At 42.5% G+C, this 18,083-nt stretch overlaps 1 protein-coding gene across 1 annotated transcript in view; it reads left to right on the top strand.

The window, feature by feature from the left end:
* The window catches only part of lamb2 (laminin, beta 2 (laminin S)), a 44,723-nt gene extending 29,379 nt beyond the window's left edge, over window positions 1–15,344 (top strand). The window contains exons 13-34 of the mRNA XM_070910950.1: window positions 431–566; window positions 672–830; window positions 1,278–1,405; window positions 1,487–1,619; window positions 1,717–1,909; window positions 3,315–3,458; window positions 3,971–4,202; window positions 4,615–4,784; window positions 8,209–8,433; window positions 8,517–8,734; window positions 8,871–8,967; window positions 9,772–9,953; window positions 10,081–10,271; window positions 10,520–10,704; window positions 10,946–11,187; window positions 11,980–12,183; window positions 12,614–12,758; window positions 12,891–13,098; window positions 13,251–13,392; window positions 13,778–13,954; window positions 14,040–14,199; window positions 15,208–15,344. Of these exons, the coding sequence (XP_070767051.1) occupies window positions 431–566; window positions 672–830; window positions 1,278–1,405; window positions 1,487–1,619; window positions 1,717–1,909; window positions 3,315–3,458; window positions 3,971–4,202; window positions 4,615–4,784; window positions 8,209–8,433; window positions 8,517–8,734; window positions 8,871–8,967; window positions 9,772–9,953; window positions 10,081–10,271; window positions 10,520–10,704; window positions 10,946–11,187; window positions 11,980–12,183; window positions 12,614–12,758; window positions 12,891–13,098; window positions 13,251–13,392; window positions 13,778–13,954; window positions 14,040–14,199; window positions 15,208–15,344 (3,808 nt within the window). The remainder of the gene's footprint in view (window positions 1–430; window positions 567–671; window positions 831–1,277; window positions 1,406–1,486; window positions 1,620–1,716; window positions 1,910–3,314; window positions 3,459–3,970; window positions 4,203–4,614; window positions 4,785–8,208; window positions 8,434–8,516; window positions 8,735–8,870; window positions 8,968–9,771; window positions 9,954–10,080; window positions 10,272–10,519; window positions 10,705–10,945; window positions 11,188–11,979; window positions 12,184–12,613; window positions 12,759–12,890; window positions 13,099–13,250; window positions 13,393–13,777; window positions 13,955–14,039; window positions 14,200–15,207) is intronic.
* The last annotated feature ends 2,739 nt before the right edge of the window (window positions 15,345–18,083 follow it).

Raw genomic sequence — 18,083 nt, 5'->3', positions numbered from 1 at the left:
TGATCCCATAACTTTTCCTCTCGGGCCATCACCAGCTCAAAACTTTAATTTGTGTAATACTTTGAGTTTAGTGCTAATGATCCACTGTCAGTTATGCTGACATGCTGAATTAAGATGTCGAACATGGTAAACATTATACCTGCTAAACATCAGCATGTTAGCATTTACTTCAAAGTATAGCCTCACAGAGCAGCCAGCATGGCTGTAGACTCTTAGCTTGTCTTGTTATATGGTAGTAATGATGTTAGTGTGGATGTTTTGAAAAGTTTAACTTCAATGTCAGATTAAGGAGTTTAACTGTGAAAAGCAGTAAAATGTAAAGGTAATTGTTTACATCACTGATCAAAGGCTACGCACTCAAAATTGGCAGCTAAACCATAAAATTGAATGTAGCAGTGAAATATCAACGCTATTTCTGTCCTCTCTGTAGCTGCTCCATGGAGAGCGGTCAGTGTCGCTGCCGCAGTCACATGACAGGACGCCAGTGTGTGCAGGTGGAGTCTGGATATTTCTTCATGGCTGTGGATCACTTCCTTTATGAGGCCGAGTTGGCCAAAATGGGGCAGGTGAGCCCACCCTTATTCTTCATGGGCACACATTTGCATTGAAGTGGCTTTAATGTGGGAATATATTTTAAAAATATATGTCTGAATACGTCTGTATGTTCTCAGAGCTGTACAGTGGAGACCAGGGAGCACCAGCCGGGTCGCCCCGCCACGTGGACGGGCATTGGGTTCGCCCGGGTACCTGAAGGTGGCACCCTGGAGTTTGTCATCAGTAACATCCCTTACTCCATGGAATATGACCTGCTTATCCGCTATGAGTCACAGGTCTGTGTGCTTGTACATGTGCATTTTTCTTCTCTGTGGGTAATAGACTCCTCAGATCAACAAGAAGCACTCAAAGGAATGGTTAAAAGCTGTTTCCGTTAAGCTAACCGTCTCCTGGCTCCAGATATAAGAGTGGTATTGATCTTCTTCTCGACAAAAAGGCGAAAATGTCACAAACTTTCAAACTATTCCTTCAACTATGTGCAGCCTTTGCTGTACAGACAAAACTCCACTGACTATTAAAGTAAAGGAGCATGCATTGCATATTTCTGCCCTTTTGCCGAAAATCATGTATGTTTTACATGTAAAGGATATGGCCATGGGGAAATCATCCAGGTAGTCATTACTCTGCAATTGTCCTCCTCCCCTTGTCACACTCTCATATTTCATGATCACTATGCATTTGACTGCATTTATATTCAACAATATAACACTGATTCTACCTAGATGCCCCGAGACTGGGAGGAGGTGCGGATAACAGTGATCCGTCCGGGGCCGATTCCTACCAGCAGCCCCTGTGGAAACACAATCCCAGATGATGACAGACTCACTGTCTCCCTCCCAGCTGGAGCCAGGTCTGTGGCTCAAACACAAACACACGCACACAAACACACATAAACAATCGCTAAATGTCAACTGTGTTGTGTTTGCTCCAGGTTTATGGTCCCTCCTCAGCCTGTGTGCCTGGAGCGAGGTGTGACTTACACCCTCCGCTTTGAGTTCAGACGCTATCAGGATGCCAACAGCATCCTCAACGGAGCGGCCAACGCTTTACTCCTCGTGGACTCTGTGAGATGAATTTCTTTATTCCATCAGACTCATGAAGAAATTGTAGTTTTCATTCCACACTCAAACACCTCCCTCTCTCTCCTGTTCTTCGCTCCAGATTGCCTTGATGCCGCGCCACTCCTCCATGGAGATGTTCAACGCAGGGGATCCAGCTTCTAACAACAGGAGGCAGACCTATGAGCGGTACCGCTGCCACGAGGGGGCGAAGAGTGTGACCCGCCCACTGATGAGTGACACCTGTGCCAAGCTAATCACCAGCATGTCGGCCATCATAAATAACGGGGCTCTGCGTGAGTGAAAATGAAAATGCTTTTGCCTTGTCTGAATGACGTTTATGATGTTGATGCAGTAGGCTGCAAGGTCACGTGACCTTTACCCTGACCTCTGACTGAGTTAACATTATTAATTATATTTTTGACATGTGGAATTTGTTTCTCCTGAATTTTTTTCAACTTGTTGTGTACTTAACCATTTACTTGTTTGTTGATGCTTTTCTCCTCTGCATGAGCATCACCCGGGTATTCCATGATATGGTATTTATGGCATTAGATATGTTTTTAGCATTATAATGGTGCTCAAAGGCTCAGCACAAACTGCTAGAGCAAGTTTCACATTGGTATAACATGAAGAATTATATAGGCTATAAGGATGTAATGTATATCATTATATCAACAATGTATTAAATGAATCAAGTGTGAAAGGGGCTGTCGTAGTGATGATGATCACCTATTATTACATGAATCTGCAGCTCCCCCGGCCCCTTGGAGCTTTATAGTTTCAGCTCATTGTGTAGCTGTCTGGCCCGCAACTTTACTGTTCTGGCTCACCGATCTCACAGCAGGCAGCTATTTTCAGTGAAAAATCTCAAAAAAGCCACTGTACACTACCTGCTCAGAGCCAAACAATTAGCCGGTGAACATAGTGGAGCATTTAGCAGAGTTCTCCTCCAGGAGTTGGTAGAGACCAAAAACAGAGCTAAAAGAGAGTGAATATTGGACTTGCATTCGCCATGATGGATGTGGATGTGTAAATAAGCAACTACTTGCTACATGTTTCCGCTGCCCCCGAGTGGCCAAAAAAATCAGTTATGGCAGGTTTAAAGTCAACCTGAAGTTAAAATTCAATTTTGCTGGGGAATCAGTATATATACGTATACAGTGTATATTCTTGGTGTTTGTTTACCTTGTGTTCTTATTTGGTCAAACTTGTTCTTACAAAAAAAAGAAGAACGTTTTCTGCCATGACAGCACCCCTTCATTGGTGTTCTCTAGTACTAACAGCACTTTTAGTCTGTGTCATGAATCGTGCTGTAACGTATGGAGTGCTGAGGTTACAGCGCTGCCAGTTGCTGTGAGTTTTGGCTGGTCTGGTCATTAAAGAGAGACAAGTAACACTAGAAAACCTCACTTCTATAATAGAGGACGAATGCAACACTGAGTGTGTGAGAGCTGTTATTCGAACACCTGATGTGTCACAGACAGCTCGGAAAATTCAAACCTCAGCTCAACTTTGAGCTGTAAATCTGTGCAATATACTTGGGTGACCTGTAAAACTATTAATTAATTACATTAACAGTCATATATATATTTTCAGTCATCAGCCTTTGCTTGTTCCTCTTGTACCCAGAGTGTCAGGATCGTTCCAATATGTTAGGGTTCAGTGTCTTCATGCCTGTGCTTCTCTGTCCTCCTCCAGCTTGTAATTGCGATCCCCAGGGGTCCATCAGCTCCATGTGCGATGTCCGCGGGGGCCAATGTCGCTGCAGGCCCAATGTTATTGGTCGACGCTGTGACCAGTGTTCTCCGGGAACTTATGGCTTCGGTCCCTCAGGTTGCATAGGTGAGAAACTCTGAGCCTTTCAATCAATCTGATCTGTTTATGGAGGATATGATGTAACAGTTTCCATATTTTTACACCCATAATCTGGTTGAGGTTTTCCAACTAATGTTTAAACTGTCCCTGAAAGGGCTGAGTAAGGCCTTTGCTAAGGTACAGACAGTACAACAACTAATAAAGCAGTTTGACTGGAAAACTTCAATCAAATCTCTTGGAGCTTGCGCACTGCTGACTATAGTGGAACTCAAATTCAGTCTTACATTTTGTTCTATTTATTCTATTTATACATAAAAGTGAAGCTGAGTGTAGATATTTTACTATACATCTTATGTGATTAATTATATGCTGTGCTGCTGGCGCCCTCTACTGTCTCTCAGTACACAAAGCCCCTTTACTTAAATGATTTATTCCCCATCCCCTTTTTCTCTTTCTATGTTTGATTCCTTCTCCTTTACACTACCATCCTCTCCTCCCTCCTATATGCCCCTCCTCATCCCTTACCTGCCTCTGTCCAGCCTGCGGTTGCAGCTTGGAAGGCTCCGTGACTCGACTTTGTGACAAGTTCACTGGTCAGTGCCAGTGCCGTCCGGGAGCGTTTGGTCTGCGCTGCGACGGATGCCAGGCGGGTCACTGGGGCTTCCCCAGCTGCCGACCCTGCCAGTGTAACGGACACGCCAGCGAATGCGACCAGAGGACTGGAGCCTGCATCAACTGCAGGGACAGCACTGGAGGAGACAAGTGTGACAGGTGATGATTCAGTGTGAAGGTGGCCAAGCTACGTGAGATCAGGTTCAGTTTAAACATAACTTATCATGGGGATGTGGGGATAAAGAAAGGGATTTAAAGACTTTGGAGACTACAGATGTTCATCATCAGAAAACTAACTCCATAGTGAATGTCACAGTGAAAACACTTCTGATCATACAACAGCAAAACAAGTATGAATACAATAACTGAAAATTGCATAAATGCATACTTCTACTTTGTTTCTTTACTAGGCACAAAATAACACACGTATTATGTAATTAAAATGTAAAATGTCTTGTGAGTGTGTGTGTTACTGTAGGTGTAGAACAGCTACAAATCAACTGTATACTGCATTCCCTGTGTCACCTTTTAACTATGGCGTTTACCTGAGTAAACTCTGTCATTTCTGTAGGTGTGCCAATGGTTACTACGGTAACCCAGTTTTGGGCATGGCATCCGGTGGTCAGTGTCGTCCGTGCCCCTGTCCAGACGGGCCCAACAGTGGACGCCACTTTGCTGCCTCGTGTTACCAGGACAACCGTAACAGACAAATTATCTGCAACTGTAACCAGGGTTACACAGGTAAACCTCAGATGATGCTTCTGCTCTCGCTCTGTCTCTACATTTCTTCTTCTGTCCTTCCTGTTCCACCAGGCCTTGCTTTCTGCCTTGTTTCTCCTCTTCATCCTCAGCAAGTGATGCTGATGAAATCGTTGGTGTGACCAGATGTGTGCGTGTGTGTCTCTGAAGTTACAATGAATTTCACATAGAATTTCATTCGAACTAAAAGGGGTGATTTATTTTCCACAGAACCTGTGACATGGGAGTGTCATTAGTTTTCCAAGTATTTGGTCATGAACCAACTTTTGGCCTGGATGAATTTGTAAAGGGATCACCATAGTTATTACAATTCATTCTGAGGGGGACGTAATTGTCTGAAACCAAAAATGTAAACCTCATGGTGGCGCTATAGGAAAAGTCAGGGGATCACCAAAGTCAGTTGGCTTCATCCTCTGGGGACCATGAATGTCTGTACACAATTAGCAAACTAAGAGGGTGAACATGGTAAATATTATACCTGCTAAACATCAGCATATTAGCATTGTCATTGTGAGCATGTTAGCTTGTTGACATTAGCATTTAGCTCCAAGAACTGCTGTTTCTAAATTTAGCCTCACGGGGCTGCTAACATCGCTGTAGACACTTGTTTAGATACTTGTTCTATGGAACAAAAAGCTGGTCAAAGGGAGATGTTTGACCTGATGGTGGTGTAAGAGGAAAGGTCAGGGGGTCTTCAGAATCACTAGGAACCATCCTCTGGGGTCCACGAATATCCATCAGGCCAGTCTAGCAGAGTCCATCTTTATTACCACCGCATTCAGCTTTTTAGTCAACTACTACGAATAAATCTTTTACCTTATGTGAGAAGGCAAAGTATATAACTACAATGAAGTAAGAATGGTGTTTCTCAGTGGGCTCTGGTGAATGGTAACCTGTGTCATTTCCTCCCTCCCCTGTATTACTGGCACAGGGATTGTTAAACGCTCCGGGGCGACCATTTTTAAGCGTGAGTAATGATGGTTGATCCCTGTCCCGTCCCCTCTTCCTCCTTCTCCTCCTCCTCTATTATTCCACCAACCCCCCACTTTACCAATCCTACCCATGCATGGCTTCAGCACCCCCCCCATCATTGGTGCTGTGCCACAGTGCACTCCTGCCCTTGTGTGAGACCTGGCTCAAAGAATAACGTCAGACCTTTCAGCTTTTCTGTGACTGCCCATGTTTTATATGGCACTAAAGGGACAAATAATTGTTCCTAAAATATTATTACAGTTATACTATAAGTGGCTAATCAATTTCAAAACAAGATTTGAACCAGGTCTGTGTAAATGTTCCCAATGGAAGGACCTGACCCAGAATCATTATTTTTGAGGTATTGTGTCAAAAAGTATGATTTTCTTCTTCTTTTAAAAAATAAACCCTTCAAAGTGAAAAGGGAGAAATTGTGAGATGGGTCATATAGGTAGGTGTTTCTGAGTCTGGGTCAGCTTCTGTCTCTTGTGTTTGAAATAGGTTTAGCTGTTCATCTTTATCTGTGAATGAATGATGATGTTGGCTGGTGGTTGAGCAGTCGTCTGATACAACAATATAGCCACACAGCCCGGATAAGTACACTTTTGCTTTTCAGATAAAGCACAATGGAGCACACTGAAGGCTATCCACTGTACATCCAATATACCATTATGAACTGTCTATAAGGCAGGTTAAGCAGGACAGGGTACGCCCTGCTATCAATAATCTCTCCATCTTCTGAAAGTTTTAAGGCCGGCTGCGAAAAAAGAAATAGATATGAAGTGGGGAGAAAATCTCGAACGCATACACAAATAATAAAATAACACCAGACGCTGTCTTATACAATTTAAAATACTACATACTCCATTACTCCAAGATAAAAATACACAGCATATACTCAAACGTGTCACCCTCGTGTGATAAATGTCATAGCTTCATATTTTGCCACAAAGTTGCGTCCTTTTGGTCTGATAATATAACCTCCATTAATTATTATTATCTTGACGTATCTGAAGCATTATGAGGACTCACCACGGCCCAACAACGAGCCTCATCGTAGCAAAAAAAAAAACCCTACTTATTTCATGGAAAGAAACAATGGTTCATACCTGAAGGAATGTGGCTACGTGATCTAACCAGTATGTTACATTTAGAAAGGATTATTTTATGTCTCTTTTATTTAGTGTATACACATTTGTTTTATCTTTGTCAACTTTTATTTAATTCAATTATGTATTTGTTTTATTTTGAAAAGTTTTCCTTTCTGCTTTTAATGTGCTTGTTTTTGATACTGTTCCAATCTCAATACACAATCCTATATCTTTTACATCACCTGTGAATGTACATGGATATCATTGTATAATTAACATTCTTGAGCTTCTTTGGCTCAATAAAAAATACGTGAAACAAGCAGGACAGGGTACTCGCTTGCGAAAGTACAGGAGAGAGACGTAGTGAACCTGAAAAACTGATTACATTTAGTTTTTTCCCACCCCCCACCCCCTTCAGTCCTGACCTTCATTCAGCTTTCTCTTTTTTCTATTTCTCTCTCATCTAATCTTTTACTCTGCCAGCACAGCCCTGCTCTGTACCTCTCCCCACCTTCTCATTCCTTCTTTCTCTAATTTCCTTCTGTTCTCCTTTTCCTGCTCAAATATGCCAAGTATTTCTTATTTCGAGTCAGATCTAAAGGGACAGCAGATACAACAGTGAGGGAAAACAGCCTAACGAAACTAATGCTTCACTGGCAAAAGAATCCAGTACTCTCCCTGACTGTTGCTGTGGCTGTGTGGTCTGGTATATGAAGCAGCCAAACATAATACACAGCGCTGTGTGGGATACTATTGTGCAGATCAGGTTGCGTCTGTAGTGGTTACATCAGTCTCTGTGGAGTTTCTTGAAGCAGACTGTCGTGCCAAAATCACAGAATGTGAATGACTGCTGACTAATTTTATAGTCTTATTATGTAATCAACGAGTAATGTGTTGCATAATCTATTGAAGAAGGGTGTGATGACAAAGACACTTCCCTAATGAGAGCTGCTTAACCCAACCCCACTGAGTGACGAAAAGTAACAAAACTGATTCCAGTAACATGCTGAATTAATATAATAATGCTTTGCAGGGATGGGTTAAGCCCATGTTAGTTAAAATATGTTTCTTTCAATGGAGGTATCCACTGAAAACATTCTAGTCCCAGTCTAGGACTTGGTAAAATCCAGTTGTATGAGGCGGGTCCTCCTTTCCTTGTTAAGTTTACCTGTTGATTGTACTGCTGTAAATTCACTGCTGTTTCATAGACCCTAAAAACAGCTTGGGTAATCCTGTGGATTCTTTCAAATAAAAGAATAGCAATTATGCAATTATCATACCTCCTCCATCCACTCCTTTCTTACTCTTGTTCTCCTTCCTTTTTGCTTTTTCTCCCAATTCAGGTGCCAGATGTGAGGAATGTGCCCCAGGTTATTATGGCAACCCCTCTCAGCCCGGAGGACGCTGCCAGCCGTGCCAGTGCAACAACAACATAGACATGTCGGACATGGACGCCTGTGACAGGCAGACCGGAGAGTGCCGGAAATGCCTTTACAACACCGAGGGCACCAACTGCGGCATCTGCAAGAGCAGCTATTTCGGCGACGCCTCACGACGCAACTGCAGGAGTGAGTGACATATGAGTTGAAAAAAAGAAAAAGCATTGTCTCGCATGTTGATGTTATTCTAAAAATAAATGCTTCCTTTTCAGAGTGCACATGTAACTTCCTGGGTACTGACCGCAGCCAGTGTATGGAGCGTGAGGACTGTGTGTGCCAGCGTGCCACAGGGCAGTGCCAGTGTCTACCAAACGTCATCGGTCTGACATGTGACCACTGCGCCCCCAACCACTGGAATCTGGCCAGCGGGGGGGGCTGTGAACCCTGCGGCTGCGATCCCAACAACTCAGTCACCTCGTCATGTAATGAGGTAGGGAACACTTGGACCTGAACACATTCAAATAAGCCCATCTCATGATGCAATATAAGTTTAAATACATTCACATTGACAGAAACAAAAGAAACTGATGCGTCATGCTTCTGTTTTTCCTTTCCCCGCTGTGCAGTTCACTGGGCAGTGTCAGTGTCGGGATGGCTTTGGAGGGAAGACCTGCACAGACTGTCAGGAGAACTACTGGGGAGACCCCAGGACGCAGTGCAGAGGCAAGACACATAAAGACATAATGCATGCTCTTAGGAAATGGTGTAGTTTTTATGAACATGATGAAGAGACCAAAGGATTCAATGCAGAAGTGAAGTGCTCTAGGTCTTGAGACACCTATACAACACCTATTAACATTTGAGAGAGACCAAAAATAATGTATGCCATGGCTAACACCAAAGTGGGGGACGAGGTTCAACGTGTAGCAATTGGTTTGTGATAAGTTAATTAATCGGTATAATCTTGACAATACTGTGAGCACAACTGAAGCACAATGAATGCATGCACTACTAATCAGAAGTTCACAGACACCATGCCTCTATCGTCAAATCTTAACTATTTTACTGATGTTGCACACACACACACACACACACACACTCTGGACATACATGAACATGCATGCGCTTAATCAAGTTATAAACTAATAACTAACTAATACATACATAATGCACAGACGGTGGGGCGGTTAATAGGGGCCTGCTGCTCGTTTTGGCTAACACTGAAACACGGTTCACCTAGTAACAAAATGCAGAGTTACATGTGAATGATGTCATAAACGTAGAGTTCAAGCTTGCCTTGGAAACTTGATTACAAAATGCATTTTATTAGAATTCTGAATGTGTCAAATAGGAGAGACTAGCCAGGGTGAGGCCTTACAACATCGTAATCATATAATAATCAATTAAAAACTTTTTTTTGCAGCTAACATGGATACAAAAGTGTAAACAATGAGATTTTTTTCTCATTACAAGCTCGGCCCCGTTGTTCACTGCCCACTCCTTCCTTCTCCTTCTCTCCCCGTCCAGCTTGTGACTGTGACTGGCGTGGCATCGAGACCTCTCAGTGCAACCGGGTGACGGGCCACTGTGTTTGCCAGCAGGGGGTGTCAGGCGTCCGCTGTGACCAATGTGCCAGAGGCTTCTCTGGCCAGTTCCCCAACTGTCAGCCCTGCCACCAGTGCTTTGGGGACTGGGATCGCATTGTACAGGTACAGTTTCATGCAAAAGAGGGGGTCTAATCCTCAGTCAGAAAAGGCCAAATGTGAAATATTAAATAACTGATTGATTGATTAGTCAACCATTGTCTTTCTCTTCATAATTTTTTCTCGTCACCAGGACCTGGCAGTGCGTACCAAGGCTCTGGCAGAGCGTGCCCATGAGATTCAGACCACTGGGCTTACTGGGGCCTATGAGAAGGCCTTCAGAGACCTGGAGGAGAAACTGGCACAAGCTCAGGGCATTGTCAACGCACGCAACGCCACTGCTGCAGCCGTCGCTACCCTAATGGAGCTTATTGAAGATCTTAGGTACGGCTGTTACATTCCACTTCTTTTTAAGAGTTTCCCGTGTGAAATGTTTTCTGTCACATAAGGTAGCAATATCAAGATAATGATACTTGATTTATTTTATCATTTTTTGAAAAGAAAATGTATTTTGCTTTGGAGTCAAGAAAACTCTCTTAGCAGATGTATTAAATCTGTCCAAGAAAATACATTTAAAATCATATCAGGATTACAAATTATATCCCCCAACAACTGCTTGTCTTGCCCTGCAGAGCGCAGATCAGTGAGACCACCGACACCCTAAACCGCCTGGAAGGAGACCTAACCATCGTCCAGGACAGCAACTCTGAGGCAAGCAAGGAGCTGAGTGCTCTGGAGAGAGAGGCCAAAGAACTAAACCTCACTTCAGAGCAGCTACACCGCCAACTGGATATCCTAAAAAACTCCAACTTCCTAGGTGAGAAAAAGAGGGAGGATCACACTCTAACCTCAAACTTTCTGCTGCTGTCGGCTCTCCATTAACTGTATACACTCTGGGCTCCCTCTCTTATTCCCCTCACATGCATCATCATTATTCCTAATCCTCTTCCTCTTTCCATCACCGAGTTAAGAATCTGTAGTGCCTCGTAATCCTCAAATTTACTCCAGCGTCCGTTTGATTAATCTGAGATGTGATTGATGTAAACTCTTTCCTCTAGGTGCGTACGACAGCATCCGTAGCTCCTACAACAAGTCTCGTGATGCGGAGCGGCGTGCCAATGAATCAACGACCACCAGGCCCAGCACAGTCAGCCAGTCCGCGGACACTCGCCGCCGAACCGAGCGCCTCATCGCCGCCAAGAAGGACGACTTCAACCGCAAAAATGCTGCTAACAAGCGTGCGCTTGGAGACCTCAACGCCAGAGCTCAGGGCCTGGACATGAAGAAGATCAATGAGAAGGTTTGATCAGCAGCTGTTATGATAAAGTTTGATAGCATTCATGTATACAGCCAAGTAACTACAGAAGCAGTGAAATTAAGAAGACGTTTTTTAGACATAGCTGTAAACTGCATAACACAAAACAGTTTGAATTCCTTTCTATGCCTGTGTTTCTATGGAAACACAGTATCAGCAATGTCTTCTTTTAGCTTAGTTTAAGATGATAACATTTTATTATTTACGGTCCATGATTCATAGGGATAAGCTATTTTGCATTGCTTTGTCTGTCTGCTGTTTATATTGACATCAATAACAAAGTAATCTACAAATAATACATTCAAATATACGATTTAAAGATGGCTTCTAAACCACGCCAAAGAACATGAATTCCACTACTGTCAAAAGCTGAGATGGCAGTTGACGGCAATGACTGCTCCATTTTGTTGTGTTGAATAAGAAGATGGTTTTTATTAAAATGAAGGCAACAGCGAAGTTAATTTAGCTTTAGCTTTAGCTAAAGCTAGCCCCTGGTTATTTCACTGGCTATCTCACTGGCTATCTCACTGGCTATCTCACTGGCTAGCTTTCACTTGATATAGCTCTTTTTGCTTTAGCTTTCTAGTTGCTTGTGTCTCTGTGACAAGTTTACGTGCTGTTTTCACAGAAATTGTACATTTCTATGGGGTAACATTTATTTATTTATATGATAAAAGAGACAGACTTTGTGGGACAGTGGAGTCAAGTGTCTCAGTCCTACACACACACCTGATCATTTCCATACAAATATAAGTACATGTTCACCCGTCCCAACAGGTTTGCGGCGCCCCTGGTGATGCTCCCTGTTCGGAAAGTCCTTGTGGGGGTGCAGGTTGCCGTGACGATGAAGGGAACCGTCACTGTGGAGGCCTAAACTGTAACGGCGCTGCAGCAGTAGCTGACAATGCCCTGGAGAGAGCCAAGCACGCAGAGAAGGAGTTGAGCAAAGCTATGGGAGAGGTGGAGGGACTCTTTACCAAGGTATGGAGGCATATGAGTACTATAGCTACTGTACTTTTGGACTTCAGCTGTTTCAAATATATAGAATTACATGTGCTGTTAGGCTAGACAAATACTGATAAAGAATTTCTTGCTGAAACTTATTTGGAAGTGTTGCATGTTCCCTCCTTAATCCACATTAAGGGGAATCTCTTGCAATTCTTGTTGGAGTCTTGTTGATTTAATTCGTACAGTATGTAGTTATTCATTTTCATTTTGTGCCAGCGTCCCTCCATATAACATCACGGACTGAACCTCTCAGAATGGAGGGAGGGCTCAGACTTTACAGTGCGTCCCTGTTAGATAACCAAAGGTGAAGAGTGCAGTAGTGGTACAGAACAGCAGCTGTGGTGAATGAGTTGTATCTGTCAGCCTTTTGCGTCCTTTGTAAGCATTTCTGCCTTTCATTCAGGTGGCAGAGGCCAAGACCAAGGCAGAGGAGGCCAAGGGTAAAGCCCAAGCAGCTCTGGACAAAGCCACCGCCACCAAGAACAAAGTGGAGCGTTCCAACAATGACCTCAGAGACCTCATCAAACAGATCAGAGACTTTCTTACTCGTGAGTCTGACAGTCTGCTGGGTTTATACATTATGATATAGTTTACATGTACAAGTTTAGCAAAAACATGTAGAATATTCATTAATCCACCCTCCTATGTCAACCCTGCCACTTCTGATATCTTTCTCTCAGAGGAGGGTGCAGACCCAGACAGCATTGAGGCAGTGGCGAACCGTGTGTTGGAGCTCTCCATCCCTGCTTCACCCCTCCAGATCAGACATCTTGCTGATGAAATCAAGGAACGGGTTCGCAGCCTTTCGAATGTGGACGCCATCCTGGAGCAGACGCAGGATGATGTCCGCAAGGCAGAGCAACTGCTGCTGGATGCCAAGAGGGCTAGGTAGTCAGAAAAGATAGATAGTCAGACTAAAAACACATGTTGCTATGGAATTATTTGCACTAACAAACAGCATTCCATATTTATTCATCCTCTCTAAAACCATTCACTGTCAGTAACACTATGTTGTTGTTGTTGTTGTTGTTGTTGTTAAGGCATCATGCTGAGGGGGTGAAGACCACAGCGGAGACAGTGAAACAGGCCCTGGTGGATGCAAAGACTGCTCAGACATCAGCAGAGAAGGCCATAGAGAGAGCCAAAGCTGACATCGGGGAGACTGAGGCCCGACTGGCACAGGTAACCACCCAAAAAAAATAAAAACAAAAAAACACTAGAGACTGTCTTGCGATGGGATCACACAAGCCGCAATGCTCATCAAGATGTTGACATCATTACTACATTATTACATGAGTACTCATGGGTCGGACCACACCCACATACTGGGATACAGTGATCTGAGACTTAAAACGAATGTGGGCCAGGGGCGTAAAGTTCCCTACTTCCTACCCCCTTACTTCCGGCGCCCTTGCTCGGACTACACCCATCTTCGAACTCTGCCTTCCTTTGAGAAATCCCACACTGGCATATAATGAAAACATAATGCTTAGTCCAACACAAGCAAACCATGTAATTTTATTTCAGAGGGATCAGAATTCACTTTGCTTGGGCATGCTCTCCTCAGATTGAGTCGGAGACATCCAACAGTGAGAAGGACCTGAATGATGCCATGGACCGCCTGGGCACACTGGGACTGGAGATCAATGCCCTGAAGACCAAACGTGCCAACAACAGCATGGCAGCAGCCCGAGCCGAAGAGACAGCCACCATGGCACGAGACAAGGCCAACGAAGCCAAGCAGGTGTGTGCTTGTGTGTGTGCACACACTTTGGCTCATTAGAAAAGCACACACAGCTGAAAAACCTCTCTTCTGTCTTGATGTTCAGATTCTAGATGGCCAGCTGACAGATAAATACCATGAGGTGCAGCAGCGGGTTGACACAAAGGCCAAGGTCGTGAAGGACGCCAAGAAAAGGGCAGAGAGCCTCAGAGATGAAGCAAAGGAACTACTGAAAGATGCTCAGAACAAGCTCCAGAGACTAGCAGGTGCTTAACAATATCTGTGTGTGGGTGCCTGTGTGTATGTAGTCAAAAAGACTGACAGGGCCTATGTGTTTGCATTTGTTTGGTGGAAGAAAATTATGATTTTATAATTTGAAGGACACAATTGTTGCAATGTGTGGAGTACAAAGAATCTGTCACAGACTCCAAAATTAGTCATTCAAACTTGTATATTTGTATAGCACTTTTCATACAGGTTAGTGCATTTCAAAGTACTTTACAGGTGATTGACAAGCTGATAATAACACAGTACACATATAAACCTGTGGAGACCAATGCACACAAAAAATACAAATGAGAAAATGGAAATGATAAAGCCAATAGAATAGATAAAAGGCAATAAAAAATACAACAGATACAAGGCAATAAACACAAAAACACAGTAAAATAAGTTAATGGCCTGGCCTCACTGGTTCATACATTGCAAGCTTGTCAGACAAATAGGCTGGCACAAGACCATGAAGTGCCTTGTAAACAAGTAAAAGACTTTCAAAACCAATACGGAAAGCGGACCAATGTAGAGACTTTAAAATTGGTGTAATGTGTTCTCTAGTCAGAGAAATGGCGCTATGTTTTTCTAATCATAAAAAGCTGATTTAGCGACAGTAGGAAATAGTCAGTAGTCAATAGTGTTACGCCCTAGAGAATATTTTTTTGTGTCCAGTTTCTCTCTCAGAGTTTTGTGACATCCAGGCACTAATGACTAAAACAAGTCTAAAATGAAAAGATATATAGATTAAAAAGTAGGCCATAAAATCGATCCTTGCAGAACCCCAAGAGTTAATTTCCAGTGTATTGAGAAATGGTAAATAACTCTCTGCCAGGGAAGTAGGCCAATGTCTTCCCTCAGTCTATTTCAAAGAAAATTGGGGATCAACTGCATCAAAATCAGTACCCAGATCAAGTAGAATGACTCAAGAGTGACTTACAGTAGCACCAAATGCTGCTATTGCCTTGCTGTGTAACTGTTCCTGAAATCCCTGTTTCCCACAGAGCTGGAGAAAAACTATGAGGAGAACCAGAGGAGGTTGGAGGGGAAAGCTCGACAGCTGGACGGCTTGGAGGACACGATGAAAGCCATCCTCAATGACATCAACAAACAGATCCAGATCTATAACACATGCCAGTAACTCACTTCTCCATGTCGTAACAAAACAAGTCAATCAGTGTGTGTTCTGCCATTTCCTCCAGATACAGTAACTGCACAAGAAGAAAACAATGAAAGAAAAGGGCTGGGTTGGTTATCTTATCACCCTGCAAGTGAATTTGCACATTTTGTGTGCAAACTGTCTTTTATATAAGTATTTAAAACAGTTGCTGTTATATTTGAATATATATAAACATACCGTGAACATGTTAAGGTTGTCTGATCTCACATATTGTGTTTTAATTCTAATTTGTGCACGTTCTTTTTGTTTTTAATTTTAATCCATAATCTGGAAATGTATCTGTGTCTAAATTTGTGTTTTGAATATGAAAAATGAAAAATCAATAATACACAGATATGGGTGAAAACAATGCATTGCAAACTATCTGTACTAATCAGCAGGTCAATATCATTTTCTCACCATTTATCTATGAACTCTCTGTTACAACTAGAAGTATATTCTGAGCTGTGCTCATTGCAAGAGGACTTCATTTAACTTACAGTGGACAATTGGGTGGGTGGGGGGGTAGGCACATCAGTTAAAAAAATACAATTATGAGGCTTTAATTATTTTCAAATAAACCAAAATACAGAGATGAGGGTATGGTCACTAGACCCTTGTCCCTGTGTAGTTTTAAGGAAATACCTTTTTAGTAGGATTTTCAGATAAAAGTTGTACCAACTGTGGTGCTAGGAATCCATTTTTTTGTATTATGTGTATTTTGTATTATGCCTTTATATAAATAATGGGGAAACAAATGATATGTCCATTTTTATGGGAAAATAAAATTAACTGTGACTCTGCTAAGCAAAATAGATATAACCAGCCCCAAAACCACCTCTGCCTGGAGTAGGAGGATGGCTGTACACTAATACTACACAGGGATGATGTAGAGAGCGGTGTAAGCTAACACTGTATGCTAGCGGCACAGCTCTAGTGTTGCTATTATTGGCCGGTCTATCAGTCTGCATGTGGGTGAACTTTGGTCCAGAGTGAAATATCTGTCAGATGGAACTGATGAACCAAGAAGACATTATGGTCTAGCTGAGCCTGACAAGCTGAGTCTGACATGTTCTAAGTGGTCACTGTACAGAGGATAAACCCTTTCCCTCTGGCACCACCCTCAGGACAAACTCAAAGGACTAGTTAAGTCATTTTGAGAATCAGGCTTAATTGCTCTCTTACTGAGAGTTAGGTGAGAAGATTGATACGACACTGTCAGATAAATACCAGTTAGCTTAGCTTAGCATAAAAACTGGAATCATGGGGAAACAGCTGGCCTGGCTGTGTTATATCTCTGACTTCCTGGAGTCTTGTTGTCACTGCTCCGCACGAAGAAATAGTCTGGCACATAACTCCCCTTAAAACAATTTTTTTATGGATTAAAGTAGGTAGGCTTTTTTGGATAGAGCCAGGCTAACTATTTCACCTATTTCCAGTCTTAATGCTAAGCTAAGCTAACCGGTATTGATCTTCTTATCTAAGTCTCTGCAAGAAAGCAAAGTGTAATTGCCTAGAATTTTAACTATTCCTTTTAGTCATCACCAGGATTAATTTTTATGAATGCCAAAACTGTAATGCACAGAAAGTGAATTATATAGTATTATACAGTATGTACAGTGTTTAATTGTGCCTTATAATATGCCACTGTCTTGGACATTTACTCGTACTATTTGCATGATAATTTGTGTTTTAGGAATCATAACAAACCAAAAAACTATGTAAACATATTTCCTCTCAGACCATCTATCAACTGGCAGCCACATGATTTTGATAACTAATTGCCAAAGCAAAAATACCAAATAAAGCTTGTATAAAGTTTAACTGTGTATAGTTTTGTGAATAAAGTTTGGATAACTTAACATTTCTCTATGTTGAAGTAGCTTCTTTGAGCATCTTTATCAGGAGTCAGTTAGAAATCAGATTACACATTTTGATCATATGAAAAGCCACCATGTTTGATTCTGTCCCAAATTATTAGCTGGCGGGCTTGTGCCCTGAATGTACATGTGTTCACACCAGAGTCTGCAAGGGTGTAAGATGTCCCATTGCTATTTTTGTGTCCTGCAAGGGTGCTATTGAGCGCTGTCATGAGTCCTTGATGTGCCCTTTGGCAAAGTCTGCATCTTTGCAGACTTTACAGTCTCTTACTCAAACCTTCCTGCAATGTTTGATCACTGTGAATGGCAGTATTAACAGTCTAGAGACCAGGGCCCTAAGACAGAGTTGGCAGAGGGGAAAAGCCAATTGAAAGAGAAAGCAAAAGTGAAGGAGGTACATTAGAATTAAGGGAGGTCAGAAAGGCACTTTACTTGTAATAGTTGCTTTAGCTGTAGAGGTTTTTCAGCTATAAAATATTGTTGCCTTATTAAATTAGTCAGTTTTTTGATGATGTTTGGAAGTTCAGTGTATTGATTAGGGTCATGTCGGTATCAATTAGGGTGATGATGACAAACATCTGCGTACTTGAACGCAACAGTCTCCACCCTCAATAATTAGGGATAAAGCATTACATAAAAAGCAAACTTTGTTTTAAAAGGTATTGTCAAGTAATCAGAAATCAGCGCCATGATTATTTTGCTCTTTGTGTGAAGTGTGCATATGCAGGAGCCACTTCACATCATTTCAGTTTTTATTGTGTTTTTGCAGTGCATATTGCCTTATCCCAAGGAATTTGCCTTCTTCCCCTGTCGATAATCCAATATTGATAAAAAAGACTAT

The sequence above is a fragment of the Enoplosus armatus genome, chromosome 8 (assembly GCF_043641665.1).
Source record: "Enoplosus armatus isolate fEnoArm2 chromosome 8, fEnoArm2.hap1, whole genome shotgun sequence".
NCBI classification, from domain to species: Eukaryota; Metazoa; Chordata; class Actinopteri; order Centrarchiformes; family Enoplosidae; genus Enoplosus; species Enoplosus armatus.
Note: the sequence above shows the minus strand (reverse complement) of the source record. Positions and strands in the feature narration are given on the sequence as shown.